This window comes from Hermetia illucens, chromosome 3 (assembly GCF_905115235.1).
Source record: "Hermetia illucens chromosome 3, iHerIll2.2.curated.20191125, whole genome shotgun sequence".
Classification (NCBI taxonomy): Eukaryota; Metazoa; Arthropoda; class Insecta; order Diptera; family Stratiomyidae; genus Hermetia; species Hermetia illucens.
In genome coordinates, this window is record NC_051851.1 from 63,644,689 (window position 1) to 63,657,033 (window position 12,345).

The window sequence follows — 12,345 nt, forward strand, 5'->3', positions numbered from 1 at the left end:
GACCCAACACTGTAGCTCAGTGAATTCTTTAATCGGGTTATTCAGGAAGGAAGAACACCACCAATATGGAAAAAGAAAGGTAATCCAGCAGAATGTTCAAATTACCGTCCGATCCGATTACTTTTCTGTACCATGAAGATTTTTGAACGCATTCTTGACAACCGTGAACTGCGCTATGAAATTGCTTCACGCATTAGCGCAACCTGAATGAAGTGGCATTCCATAACTGGTGTCCTTTGTGATCGACGTATCAAGGATCAAGGATCTTAAGTCCAATTTACCGCAGTGTCGTCCGCTCTGTCGCCCTGTATGATTCTGAGTGTTGGCCAACTATAAAAGACAATGAACGGCGTCTTGCGGTAATGGAGGCAAAGATGTTACGTTGGACTAGTGGCGTCACACGTTTTGATCACATCCGAAATGAGGATATCCGAGATTGTTATGGGGCTGCACCAATCATGCGAAAGGCGTTTTCGATGGTATGCTCACGTAGTTCGTGCTAATGGAAATTCGCTTGCCAAGATTGGTCTGAACATCGAAGTCGATGGTAAACGACCAAAAGGCAGGTCGAAACAACGGTGGCTTGATACGCTGGATAGGGATTTAAAAGCCTCGAGAGTGCAATTCGATAGAGCCAAATGGCGAAACCGATCACGACGAGCCGACCCCGCTTGTAAACGGGACAAAGGTTGAAAAAAAAGAAGATGCGAGAGCTACATCTGCAGTGATTGGAAAGGCAATCTACAAGGGCAACATTGGGATAGTGCTGGTTCAAGAACCCTGGATGTACCGGGGGCAGATTCGTGGTTTACAAGTAGGAAGCATGCAAATAATTTGGGATTCCTCTTACGAAAAACCAAGAGCATGCATCGTTCTTAAGTGCAATTTAAAATATATTTGCCTTTTAAAGTTCCTGACTAGAGACCTTGGAACTGTCCAAATTTCATTGCAAAACGGGAGGAAATCTCGGGAGGCAGCCGTACCGGCTTCTCAGAAACACTCAGAGAACACTCCAACATTCGTGACCAGCACTAGACAAGAGGTACTATATATGCACAACTTCTACGGAATACTCTGATGAATCGGCTGGTCAGGAATTGGAAGGCCCTCTATGACGGACTACAGGATAATCAGATTCCTCATTCAAAGTAACTCCGAAATGAAAAGAATAGTAAAGAATCCCAGGGGAACAAATCGGGACACCTATGTAAGGCACCTGAGCAATAACATGGCTCAACTACAGAGGGCTGTTGATAACAAGAGCGAACTAGAAACAATCGAGGAAAACATCAACAAAGTTTTTCTGATGCATATCAGGCCAGCTGAGACAGTCACGTCATCAAGGGATGTAGAATGGGTACATCGGTTCTTCCAAAATAAAAATTTTATAAAGTCTTCGTTGGTATCACGTATTATTTAGTCGCTGAACAAAGGATTTGAGAAAATGCAAACTTTTAAAAAAATGGCAGCAATTTTAACGAAGTATTTACTTTTTTTAGATGTATGTAACTAGCTTTTACCATAATAAATAAGTGGTAAACAGTGGTAAACGAGCGCAATGCTGGCCACATTGCCTCCTACAGTGTACTGTAGTGTACCGTTACGGTCTTGAATGAAGTGCTCTAACATCCTTCAAGGCCTAGATCCAATATGGATTGTTGCGCCAACGATTATTATTATTAAACATTTTGTGTTAATTGGAATAGTATTTATTAATAATATATTTATTTACATCGAATTGGGGCCATATAGCATTTTTCCTACAGACACCAAAACATAGAGTTGATGCTGGCTACAAACCATTCTAGCTACTCTGCTGCAACTTCACGCAGTATATACTACGATGAAAGTTCAAAAGTCTATGCTCCACTACGCTGGAGCAGCGAGGTAGTTCATTAGAAATAGCTATAACTTTGGACCTAATGCTCCAATCATTATGAAATTCAATGGGAATATTCCTGAGAAAATATACTAAATAAAGAGACAGAATATGCATAAACAAGTTTTCGATTTTCGGGGTCATCACAACTGTATATGTATAACCCCTTAAACCAGCAACCGATTACCTAGTTCACTGACGAATTCGTCAAAGCAAAGAGAGCAAACAGCCAAGCGGCCGTCAAGGTACTCAGGTCCAATCATGTGAACTCTAGGCCATATTAGATTAGAAGGCAATGAGGCAGCGAGCAAGCATGATAGGAAAGGCGCAGGCCGCCTCTACACGAACCAAGGAACTTCTGTGGAATCGAAAATGCGTTCATGGCTACGACGTTGGAAAATGAATAAGAACAGCTGAAGGAACTATACTGGACGAGCTTACTAGGAGGAGCCTCCGGATCATAGTAGGCATACTCACTGATTATTGTCCTAAGCTGTCACCTGGTGAAGCTAGTTACATCTGCAGACAACCCAACCCTCTAGTTACCGAGTATGTATGGATTGAGATGCATGAGGAAAATTTCCTCCATAAGAAGCCATTCCGAGAATGGCTTATTCCCTATAACAATGATAACCGTCTGTTCGGCAAGGAACTTATGAGGAAACACCTGTCGGCAGTTATGAGGAAACACCTGTGGGCAGTTATGAGTAAACACCTATCGGCACTCCTATTCTCAATACATCCCTCCACATAAACAAAAAGCAAGACTTTATACAGCTTGTTACAATGATTCCTCTTTTGTTTTTTTATTCATTGATAATTTTGATTATTAATAAAAAATAAATACTTAATCCGTTTAAATTGGGTCGTTTGTCAAAAAAAAGTAAACGGGGTGAAATCTCAAAAAGGCAATTAAAACGTTCAAAATACTTCAATAACAATTGAATTTCAATATGTTTCATTATATCCGAGCTGTAAATTCCATTTCTCACACAAAGGACAATATAAATACTTTGAATAAAAAACCATAAAGCTGCCCATTCATACACTTTTATTCGCTTATTTTACGAAACACGCCATCATTTGCTTCATTCAAAAATAACAATTTGAATATATCATTATAAAAATCAGGATAATAATCACAAGCTCGTTTACAATCCGGCATCCAATTAATTTCCAGCAATTTCGGTTGTATCCTACCATTTTCCCATGCTAACATTATATCAGCGGCATATAGTGCACGAGATTGTTTGCATGCACCTATCGCGCACGGAGGCTTTTTCGACGTTGCACAAACAAACGCCTCGTTGAGCATACTGCAAATATTATCTTCAACTTCATTCCAACTATGATCAGGATACTGTTGCACCCACATATCTAGAAATTCGGAGCACTTTATGTGTCGCAATTCAGCCTCTTCACGATAATTCATTACCGTGAAATGTTGCTCGTAATCGTCGAAATTTGTTAAAGCGAATGATTTATTTGCAAACCGCAAGAAGAAATTTGAATAGACGTAAGCCTCTAGATTTTCAACGTCCTTCAATAAAATCACGTAGCGAACATCGAATTTAACTTTTCCACCCAGCTCTTGTCGTTCGAAGAGAACTGGATCCTCGACATATTTTTGTGCGATTTTAGGACCCGTTTGGGATAAGCGAGTGATTTGAATGAGGTCTGATGTAATGTAGGTGTCAAGACCTCGGGCCAAGTTGAATGGTTTGATAATCCAATGATTGTCTAATTTTTTCTTCTGTCGATTCTGATAGTAGCTTACAAATTTTACGAGTTCCGTTCTCAAGTTATATGTTGTGGGCAGCCATCGGTGCAAAGTGCTCAAATCCTCGCTACTCGAATCTTTCACTCCACGTCGGCAAACTATACTCAATAAATCCTTTATAGTTAATACGAACTCGTATGGGAATTGATTTATAAACTTATTTGGAGTTGACTGGGCAAATTCATCAAATGTTTTAAAATGCGTAGCGAGCCATAGAATATCGGCACTTTCGGGGTCATCAACAATTTCAAACGCAGGATCAGTAAGTGAATTTGTTAATACCTCATACTCAGAATAAACTCTTAGTGGTCGATTAGTATCAATTACTGGATACTCTGTTGGACCATCCGTATAATTTTCTGAAGCGTGTCCTTCAAGGAAGTAGTCTTCCGATGGTTCTATTTGTGTGAAATCTTCTCCCGAAAGATCCGAATGTTTCCATGGCAGCAAAAGTGCATCGCGATAAAGAGTATCTTTGGGAATGTTCTCCAGATAATCTCGACTAATAACATCTCCGGCTTCAGTACTTTCAATCGGAAATAATATGCTGTACGTGATTTGTGATGGAATATATAAGAATGGAACTATACGGAAGTTAGGATCGTCCGAATGATTAATCCCAGAGCCAAGTTCGTCCATGATGTACCTGCAAGAAAGTAAATCAGACGTTTAATATTGAAACATTTTGAACATGAATAAAAACAAACCAAAGCGGACAGCGTGAACTCGTTTCAAATTTATTAAATTAATTCTTCTAAATCTGAGGGAAGGTACTAGATCTACTTTTTTTTCGAAGTTTTGGATTTTTAATTGCTAACCTTGTGAATTTGTTATTTCATATATTTTTTGAGTACTACTATACTATATTATTTTCCATTAACGCGTTCATTGAAAAACGTTATATATCTATTTTCATCCATTAGTTTTCAAACATGCTAAATGAACTTCAAATTTAGGTACCGAAGTAATGAAATTGCCTGGAAAGAAATATAATTATTTTATTTTTCAAATATAGCTGCATTCAACTGTTTACAGAGAAATAGACAAATCGACTCTTTCAAGTCTTTATTTTAAGAGTTGCAGTGATATGACATTTCCTCGATTATTTTTTCGACGGCCTAGTAAATGTGCATTAAAACATTGCTAACCAAATCGATTAATACATATTGTGGGGTACTCTTAAAGGTTTTTCGATAACGGCTCACCCGAAATCAAAATTAAAAAAAAGAAAAAAACATTTTAAAGTAAGCAAATAACTCTTATCATAATGAATAAGTGGTAAAAATGTGGCGTTGATTAGAATAGTAGTTTTTTAGTAATCTTTTCCACTGCGAAGGTACTTTTATAAAAACATGAATGCAAAAGGATAATAGCGTCTAAATTTCCTCTTTGTTTTTTCATTTTAAAAATTAACTTATTTATTTACATCGAGTATTTAATTCCAGGGCATACAGTGATATTTCTGCAGACACCGAAACATCGGGTTGATTCGACCTACAAGTCATTCTAGCTTCTCTTGTAGCTGTAACTACAAGTATATATATGTGGGAAAATGAAGGTTCTATTTATATACAACAATGCTAGAATAGGGAGCTAACGCGTTATAAATAACTTCGAAACTAATGCTCGAATCGTTAGGAAGTTTGATGAGAATTTTCTTGAGATAATGAACTTAAAGTGTATGCAATAAAAATTTTCGATTTTTTCGACAATTATGTATGTTTTTTCAGGAGTATGATTGTTGAATGCATTTACCCACAGAGCGTTGGACTCCCGCAACAGTACGCCGTCGGACTACCAACTAAACACCTCCCTGTCATCAAAGAACTAGCCTGGAACAGTTTGACACATTACTTCGGGATAGCTCTCCCGACTTTGGGAGCTTTCAAGTCAGGAAATTCCTTTCACCAACGAGAGGGGAAGAGAGGAAGGGAGTTGTTAGTTCATGCCATGCGGCTCCTCCGCCGATCGAGCTCAATCCTTTTCTTCTTCAATCTGACCATTCGTTCGTTGTAGCCAACGATCTGAGTTGTCGATGAGCCGCGCAATTCATCTGCCTCTTGGCTCATTTTGCCTAGGGAGTTGAGAAGTGTGCATTGTCGTTCTTTACGGACAACCACCCCTCTTAAACTTTCGTCGTTGCGGTTGTAGATAGCTTTACGCTCCTTACCAAGGAGGGCAATGGGGATCGCTCCCGCGATCACAATCACGGCCGGTTCTGAGACAGTGCAATAAGGAAACGCCACTCACAAAGCTCCCCGTCTCTACATTTGAGCTAGGCGCTTACGATGCACCTCCTTGTCAAGGGCATCGACCATACCTCCACGCCATAGAGGAGAACTGTCTGTCGCTGATTTGATTTGCTCGAAGAAGCTCAAGGTATTTAACAGCTGATCTTATCTCTATTACTACTACTGGTTAAGATAACTACTTCAGCTTTTTTTCAGCGCAAAGCTGAGACCATGAGCAGTCATCCATTCGCTTACCCGTCGCATCAATATAAATAGTCTGCTTTGCGCCTATTCAACAACACGTCCGGCAACAAGTGCTGCAATGTCGTCTGCATAACCGACCAGGCGACTCTTCTGGCATCTTGAGTTTGAGGAAACTACCAAAGGAAGCATTCCAGAGCACCTGCCCTAAAATAGATCCCTGTGCTACTCCCGACATGATCTCCATCCTCCTCTGGCCCTCTAGCGTTTCATAGAGCAAGGAGTGGCCTTTCAGATAATCTCTCAATATTCGCAAAAGATACCTTGGCACGTAGAATGAGTTTTCTAAGGTGCCTAGCATATCTGTCCATTTTACGGTATTGAAGGCATTTCTGACATCAAGCGTTATGAGGAACTCTATTCGTCGAGATCCGCGGCTATGTGCCTCGGCTCGATGAACCGCATCCACGACCTTCATAATAGCATCCACCGTGGATCTCCCTGCTGTGAACCCAAACTGCCTGGAGGATAAGTCCAGCGCGCTGGAGACAGGAGTAGATTCGCTGAAGCGATGAGTTTTTGGAGCACTTTCTCCGCCGTGTCAAGAATAGCTCATGTCTCCTTTTCCTGTACTGATTAGCGCGAGTCTCGCTATCTTCCAGCCACAAGGAGCAGCAGCAAGTCTGACCGTTGACGATTATGTATGTACCCGCTTACATTGGGCCAAATATAAATAGAGTAAAAAGCATTGGGATCAAGTCATCTTTTCCGACGAGTGTAAATTTAAGTTACACGGGTTAGAAGAGCGACTTTACGTAAAATGCCGGAAAATCTATGACAATTCCAACCAAAGTTCCCAACCAAATGGTGTAATGATGTGGGGCTGCTTTAGCAGGCATATGTGGAGAGCCTTGTTTTTGCAGACTGTAGCATAACTCAGAATAAAATAGCTGTAAAGTGGTTTTGATAGAAAATCTCTTAACTTCAATTATTGATATGTTTGTGGAAAATTATGGGTTCACTTTCTAGCACGATAAGGCGAGCGGAGAAGCGACTTCACAGAAGGAAAAGGAAGCCTGGGAAGACCAACAGGTCTGTGAACCCGAAAAATACAGGGAGCAACCGCATCAGGCGCACAAATTTTACCAACAAGTCAGCAGGATGAAGCCTTACACACCTCGATGTTCATCCTGCCGAGACAAAGAGGGAAATCTGATTTCCGACAGATTGGGTATATTGGAGCGATGGGTTGAGTACTTTGATAAACTACTGAACAACCAGAACATCGGCGAGTTGGAGGTCCCGCCAACTGAAGACGACGGGCAAATACTGCCACCACCAAGTATAGAAGAAACAGTCATAAGTCGCCAGGAGCCGATGGAATTTCAACCGAATTGGTTAAATATGGAGGCGACCAATTGCACCAAGTTGTTCATCAACTTGTGCTCTAGGTATAGGACAGCGAATCAATGCCTGACGACTAGCAAAGATGTATTATCTGCCCCATACATAAAAAAGAAGATATCACACAGTGCAGCAATTATAGAGGTATCACGTTGCTGAGTACCATCTATAAGATATTCTCCGCTATCTTGCTAGGTCGAATGGCCACAACATCATTGGCCCATACCAAAGAGACTTCACTCCAGGCAAATTAGCAACAGATCAGATTTTCTCTCTATGGCAAGCGATGGAAAAAACTATTGGAATATGGACATCAGTTGGAGCATCTTTTCAGCGCCTTTAAAGTCGCCTATGATAGCATAGCCAGGGTAAAACTGTACACGGCCATGAGAGAATTCGGTATCCCGATGAAATTGATAAGACTGACTAGGCTGACCAATGTGCGAGGCCAGATAAAAGAGGCAGCATCACTCTCAAGACCATTCGACATCAACAACGGGATTCCCTATCATGCGTCCTCTTTAACCTGGCCCTCGAGAAAGTGATCCGTGATGCTGAGGTAAATGCAAGGGGTACGATCCTCTTTAAGTCCACCCAACTACTGGCCTATACTGACGATATCGACATCATGGAAAGAACCACCCGAGACGTACAAACTACCTTCATCCAGATCGAGCAGGCGGTGCGAGATCTTGGGCTGCACATCAATGAAGGCAAAACAAAGTATATGGTGGCGACGTCAGCACCGAAAACCAACCAACCAACAGCATCAAACCTCGCTGGTCAAACGGGAAGAATAAAGATAGGAGAATACAACTTTGAGACCGTTGATAATTTCTCCTATCTAGGGTCGAAAATCACACCCGATAACAGCTACGATGATGAAATCCGCGCACGATTGTTGTCAGCCAACAGAACCTATTTCAGCTTACAAAAACTGTTCCGCTTGAAACGTTTCACCATAAGGTCAAAGCTCGTGTACAAGACAATGATCTTGCCAGTCCTCATGTATTCTTCGGAAACTTGGGTTCTTAGCAAGAAAAATTGCGAATTCTTGGCGCCGTGCGAGAGAATGATTCTCCGAACAATTTTTGGCCCCCTACATGAGGATGGACGATTCCGTAGCCTACACAACGACGAAATCTATGAGCGATACCATGACCGTCAAGTTGTGGATAAAATCCGGCTCAATAGGTTACGGTGGGCGAGTCACTTAATCCGTATGAATGAGGATGATCCAGCCCGGAAAGTCTATAAGGGCAATATCTATGGTAGAAAAAAAAAGACGAGGCAGACGCTGCCTGAGATGAAACGATGGTGTAGGTCAGGACGCCAGACAGCTTTTAGAGATATCGAATTGGTGGACCTCTGCCCAAAACCGGTTGTTTCAACGTTGATGATGATCGCACTCTTCACCTCTTCACCGCATACGCACCACAGACAGGCCGACTTGATGCCGATAAAAAGACTTGTAATGTGCCTGCTGATGACTATATCATCATTGCCAAACGATTGTCTCATCTTCCCACATTTTATAGTGAGAACAGTAAAACGCAAATCGACTATATTTTCATAAGACGCCAACATTTGAACACCGTCACTGATTGCAAAGCCGTTCCCTATGAGACCATCGCAGCTCAACATCGACTGTTTATTGTCGTCCTGCGAATTAAGCGATCGATAAAACAGCGTTAGGAGCGCACTAGCCCGCCACGCATCAAATGGTGGCGATTTCATGAGAACAAAGAAGAAATGATCTCACTTACGCGATTACCAACCATTACAAATGTGGAACTATCGTGGAATCAAATGAAAGACACGATCCACAAAATGGCCTATGCAACCATCGAGGTCATCAAATCAGGTAAGCAGTACATTAACACCTATCAGCGCAACTGAAGTCGCGGAGGCAATAAAACGAAAGAAATCGAGGGAGAGCCGCAGGACTTGACGACATCGCATCTGAACTCTGGAAAGCGAAGAGCTGGGATCCTACATTGCGGCTCAGTGAATTCTTTAATCTGATTATCCAGGAAGGTAGCACACCATCTGACTGACAAGAAACTGCGAAAATTCCAATATGGAAAAAGAAAGGTAGTCTAGCAGAATGTTGAAATTACCGTCCGTGAAGATTTTTGAACCCATTCTTGACAACCGTATTCGCGAAATCGTTGAAATTACCGTGAATCAACCCGGATTTGTTAAGAACTGTAGAACTACTGACACAATACACGCTGCGCGATTACTCATGGAGAAACACCGTGAGAAGCATCGTCCTCTTTACATTGCATTTCTGGATCTGGGAAAAGCATTTGACCATGTGCCACACGAACTTATCTGGTATGCTTTACGACAACACTTAGTGCCAGAAGAACTCGTTCGCTGGATTCAATTGCTCCACCACGATTCGAAAATTCGAAGTCCGAGGTGTGACGGGTTTATCAGAACCGCTTCGTATCTTTGTTGGTGTTCATCAAGGAAGAACCCTCTCACCACTCCTCTTTGTGCTTGCTATGGACACTGTCACTCAGGATATCCAACTTCCAGCGCCCTATACACGGCTTTATGCAGATGATGTTTTCCTAGCGTCTAATAGCAAAAATGATCTCGAGCGACTTGTCCAAAAATTTAATAATCGCCTCATGCAGCACGGTCTCAGATTGAATTTTAATAAAACTGAATATTTGACGATCGATCCCAATGAAACAGGTACAATCACTGTCAGCGGCAGTGACCAGCCCAGAGCGAATGGAGAACTGCATTATGCAATTGCACGCATTAACACAGCCTAGATGAAATGGTGTTCCACAACTGGTGTTCTCTGTGATCGACGTATCAACGAACGTCTCAAATCTAAAATTTTCCGCAATGTCGTCCATCCTGCCGCTCTCTATGGTTCTGAGTGTTGGCCGATTATAAAAGACAATGAACGCCGTCTTGCGGTAATGGAGACGAAGATGTTGCGTTGGACTAGTAGCGGAACGCGTTTTGACCACATCGGAAATGAGGATATCCGCAATCAATATGGGGTTGTACCGATCGTGGAAAAACCGCGAGGGAGGCGTCTTCGGTGATATGGTTATGTAATTCGCACCAACGAGAATTCACTTGCCAAGATTGATCTGAACATAAGTCGATGGTAAGCGACCAAAATGCCGGCCGAAACGACGGTGGCTTGATACGCTGGATGGATTTAAAAGCCTCGCGGTTGCATTCAGATCAGGCATCTGATAGAGCCAAATGGCGAAATCGATCACGACGATCCGACCCCGCTTGTGAACGGGACAAAGGCTGAAGGAAAAGAATAAGTTTATCGTTCCAATTGAAAACCGAATTGATTGTTAGTCGAATAACCAACTAACTAACAAATTAGTTAACTGCTGCACAACACTAAGTATTTTTTTAGCTGTCTGCAAACAAACTAGAAGTTCGGTTGAATTATCCATAACTCATATTCATACTTATCGATTCCTATCCATAATCAGTCACCCAGACCGGGCGCGGTCTTTATTCGTATTCTTCCGAGTTTGGTTTAAATGAGAAAAATGTTTAACTCGGAATTATGCTCGTTGGGTTTGTTAAATATTGGCTCGAAGGACATATTGCCTCAATCATAGCAACACTCGTATTCATTCATCTGATTTCAGCAAATATCAATAACTGACTCATTCGATTTGCATGCAAACGTCTAATCAGAAAATACATAACCAACCCCCCTCATATGAATCAGACCAGGAACTTTGATGGACAACAGCCCATAGCAGCCAATTCGGCCGAAAATGGCCTGAAAACTTAACAAATGTAATTAGAATATGAACGTCAATTTTAGACTAACCTTTAGTTGATTTTTCACTAAAAAATTATACAAATCGTCTTCAAATCAACATAATAAACCCTTAAAATCTCCTCATCCAGAAAAACAAACAGCCAAGGATACCCCAGAAGGAACACACAAGCAAACAAAGGGCTCACTAAAAAGAGTTAGACATGCATATCGACATCCATTGCCTTATCAGGAAACGCCTGCCGACCGTTCTATTTTACTCTCCATGTACTTAATTTAGCAACAGGACGCCATAAGCGAACACCAAATCCAAACAAGCGAACTTACCAAATTGATATTTGATCCTCAACAGCGACTCCATTAGCTTGGATAGAATAGCTCTGGCAGTATTTCCAGATTGACTTCATGATCTTCTCCACGCAATTATCGTCCTCGCTGTTGATTCCCATTATGCCGGCCATCCGATCGACGAGCTGAGGCATGGCATTAAGCTGGCTCCTGGCCTGATCTACCCGAAAAGTCCAAGCGTGATCAATCAAATATACAGCTTCCGGGTCGTCTGCACTGATCCCGTCCTCCTTTGTCACACAGACAGTCCAAACCGGATCACATTCCTCTCGAGGCTCATCGCCATAGTCGATCAGAAGCAGGGAAAATGCATTACCGGCATCAAATATTTCATTAGAAACTTTCTGAAAAAGGCATCTCCAGAACTTTTCAGGTACCCCAGACACTTGCAATTGAGGCCTATGTAAAGCTATAAACTGAGCGTAAAGATCAACACCGTCCATAGTCGCGTAAATTAGGGAAACGTAGACTGGGACTTTCAGAATTCAGGGAACCAACAAGGATTTGATAGCGAATCTGTCAAGTGCAAAGCACGTGGTAGTTGGATTCCCATACTCCGGCCCAACAGTCTGCAGCAAAACTCGACCCATATTGCAGAATATAATATTCTAAAAAAAGCCCAACTCAGTGTTTGCATTGTACAGGGGTAAATAAATTAGAACAACAAATTCCCTTATGTTTATTTCGTATAAATCATTCACTGACACTATAATAAGGT

At 41.7% G+C, this 12,345-nt stretch overlaps 1 protein-coding gene across 1 annotated transcript; it reads right to left on the reverse strand.

The window, feature by feature from the left end:
• Nucleotides 1-2,894: 2,894 nt before the first annotated feature.
• Nucleotides 2,895-12,172, reverse strand: LOC119652619 (tubulin--tyrosine ligase-like protein 12). Its single transcript, XM_038056863.1, has 2 exons — nucleotides 11,607-12,172; nucleotides 2,895-4,305 (listed from the first exon to the last, which is right to left on the reverse strand). Exons 1-2 carry the CDS (start codon nucleotides 12,068-12,070, stop codon nucleotides 2,931-2,933), a joined length of 1,839 nt encoding a protein of 612 aa, XP_037912791.1. The 5' UTR covers nucleotides 12,071-12,172; the 3' UTR covers nucleotides 2,895-2,930.
• Nucleotides 12,173-12,345: the final 173 nt, after the last annotated feature.

Coding starts and splice junctions, on each gene's coding strand:
- LOC119652619 (XM_038056863.1), bottom strand. CDS start 12,070: ATGGACGGTGTTGATCTTTACGCTCAGTTTATAGCTTTACATAGGCCT. Junction 4,306..11,606: donor GAGGATCAAATATCAATTTG/GTAAGTTCGCTT, acceptor ACTTTCTTGCAG/GTACATCATGGACGAACTTG.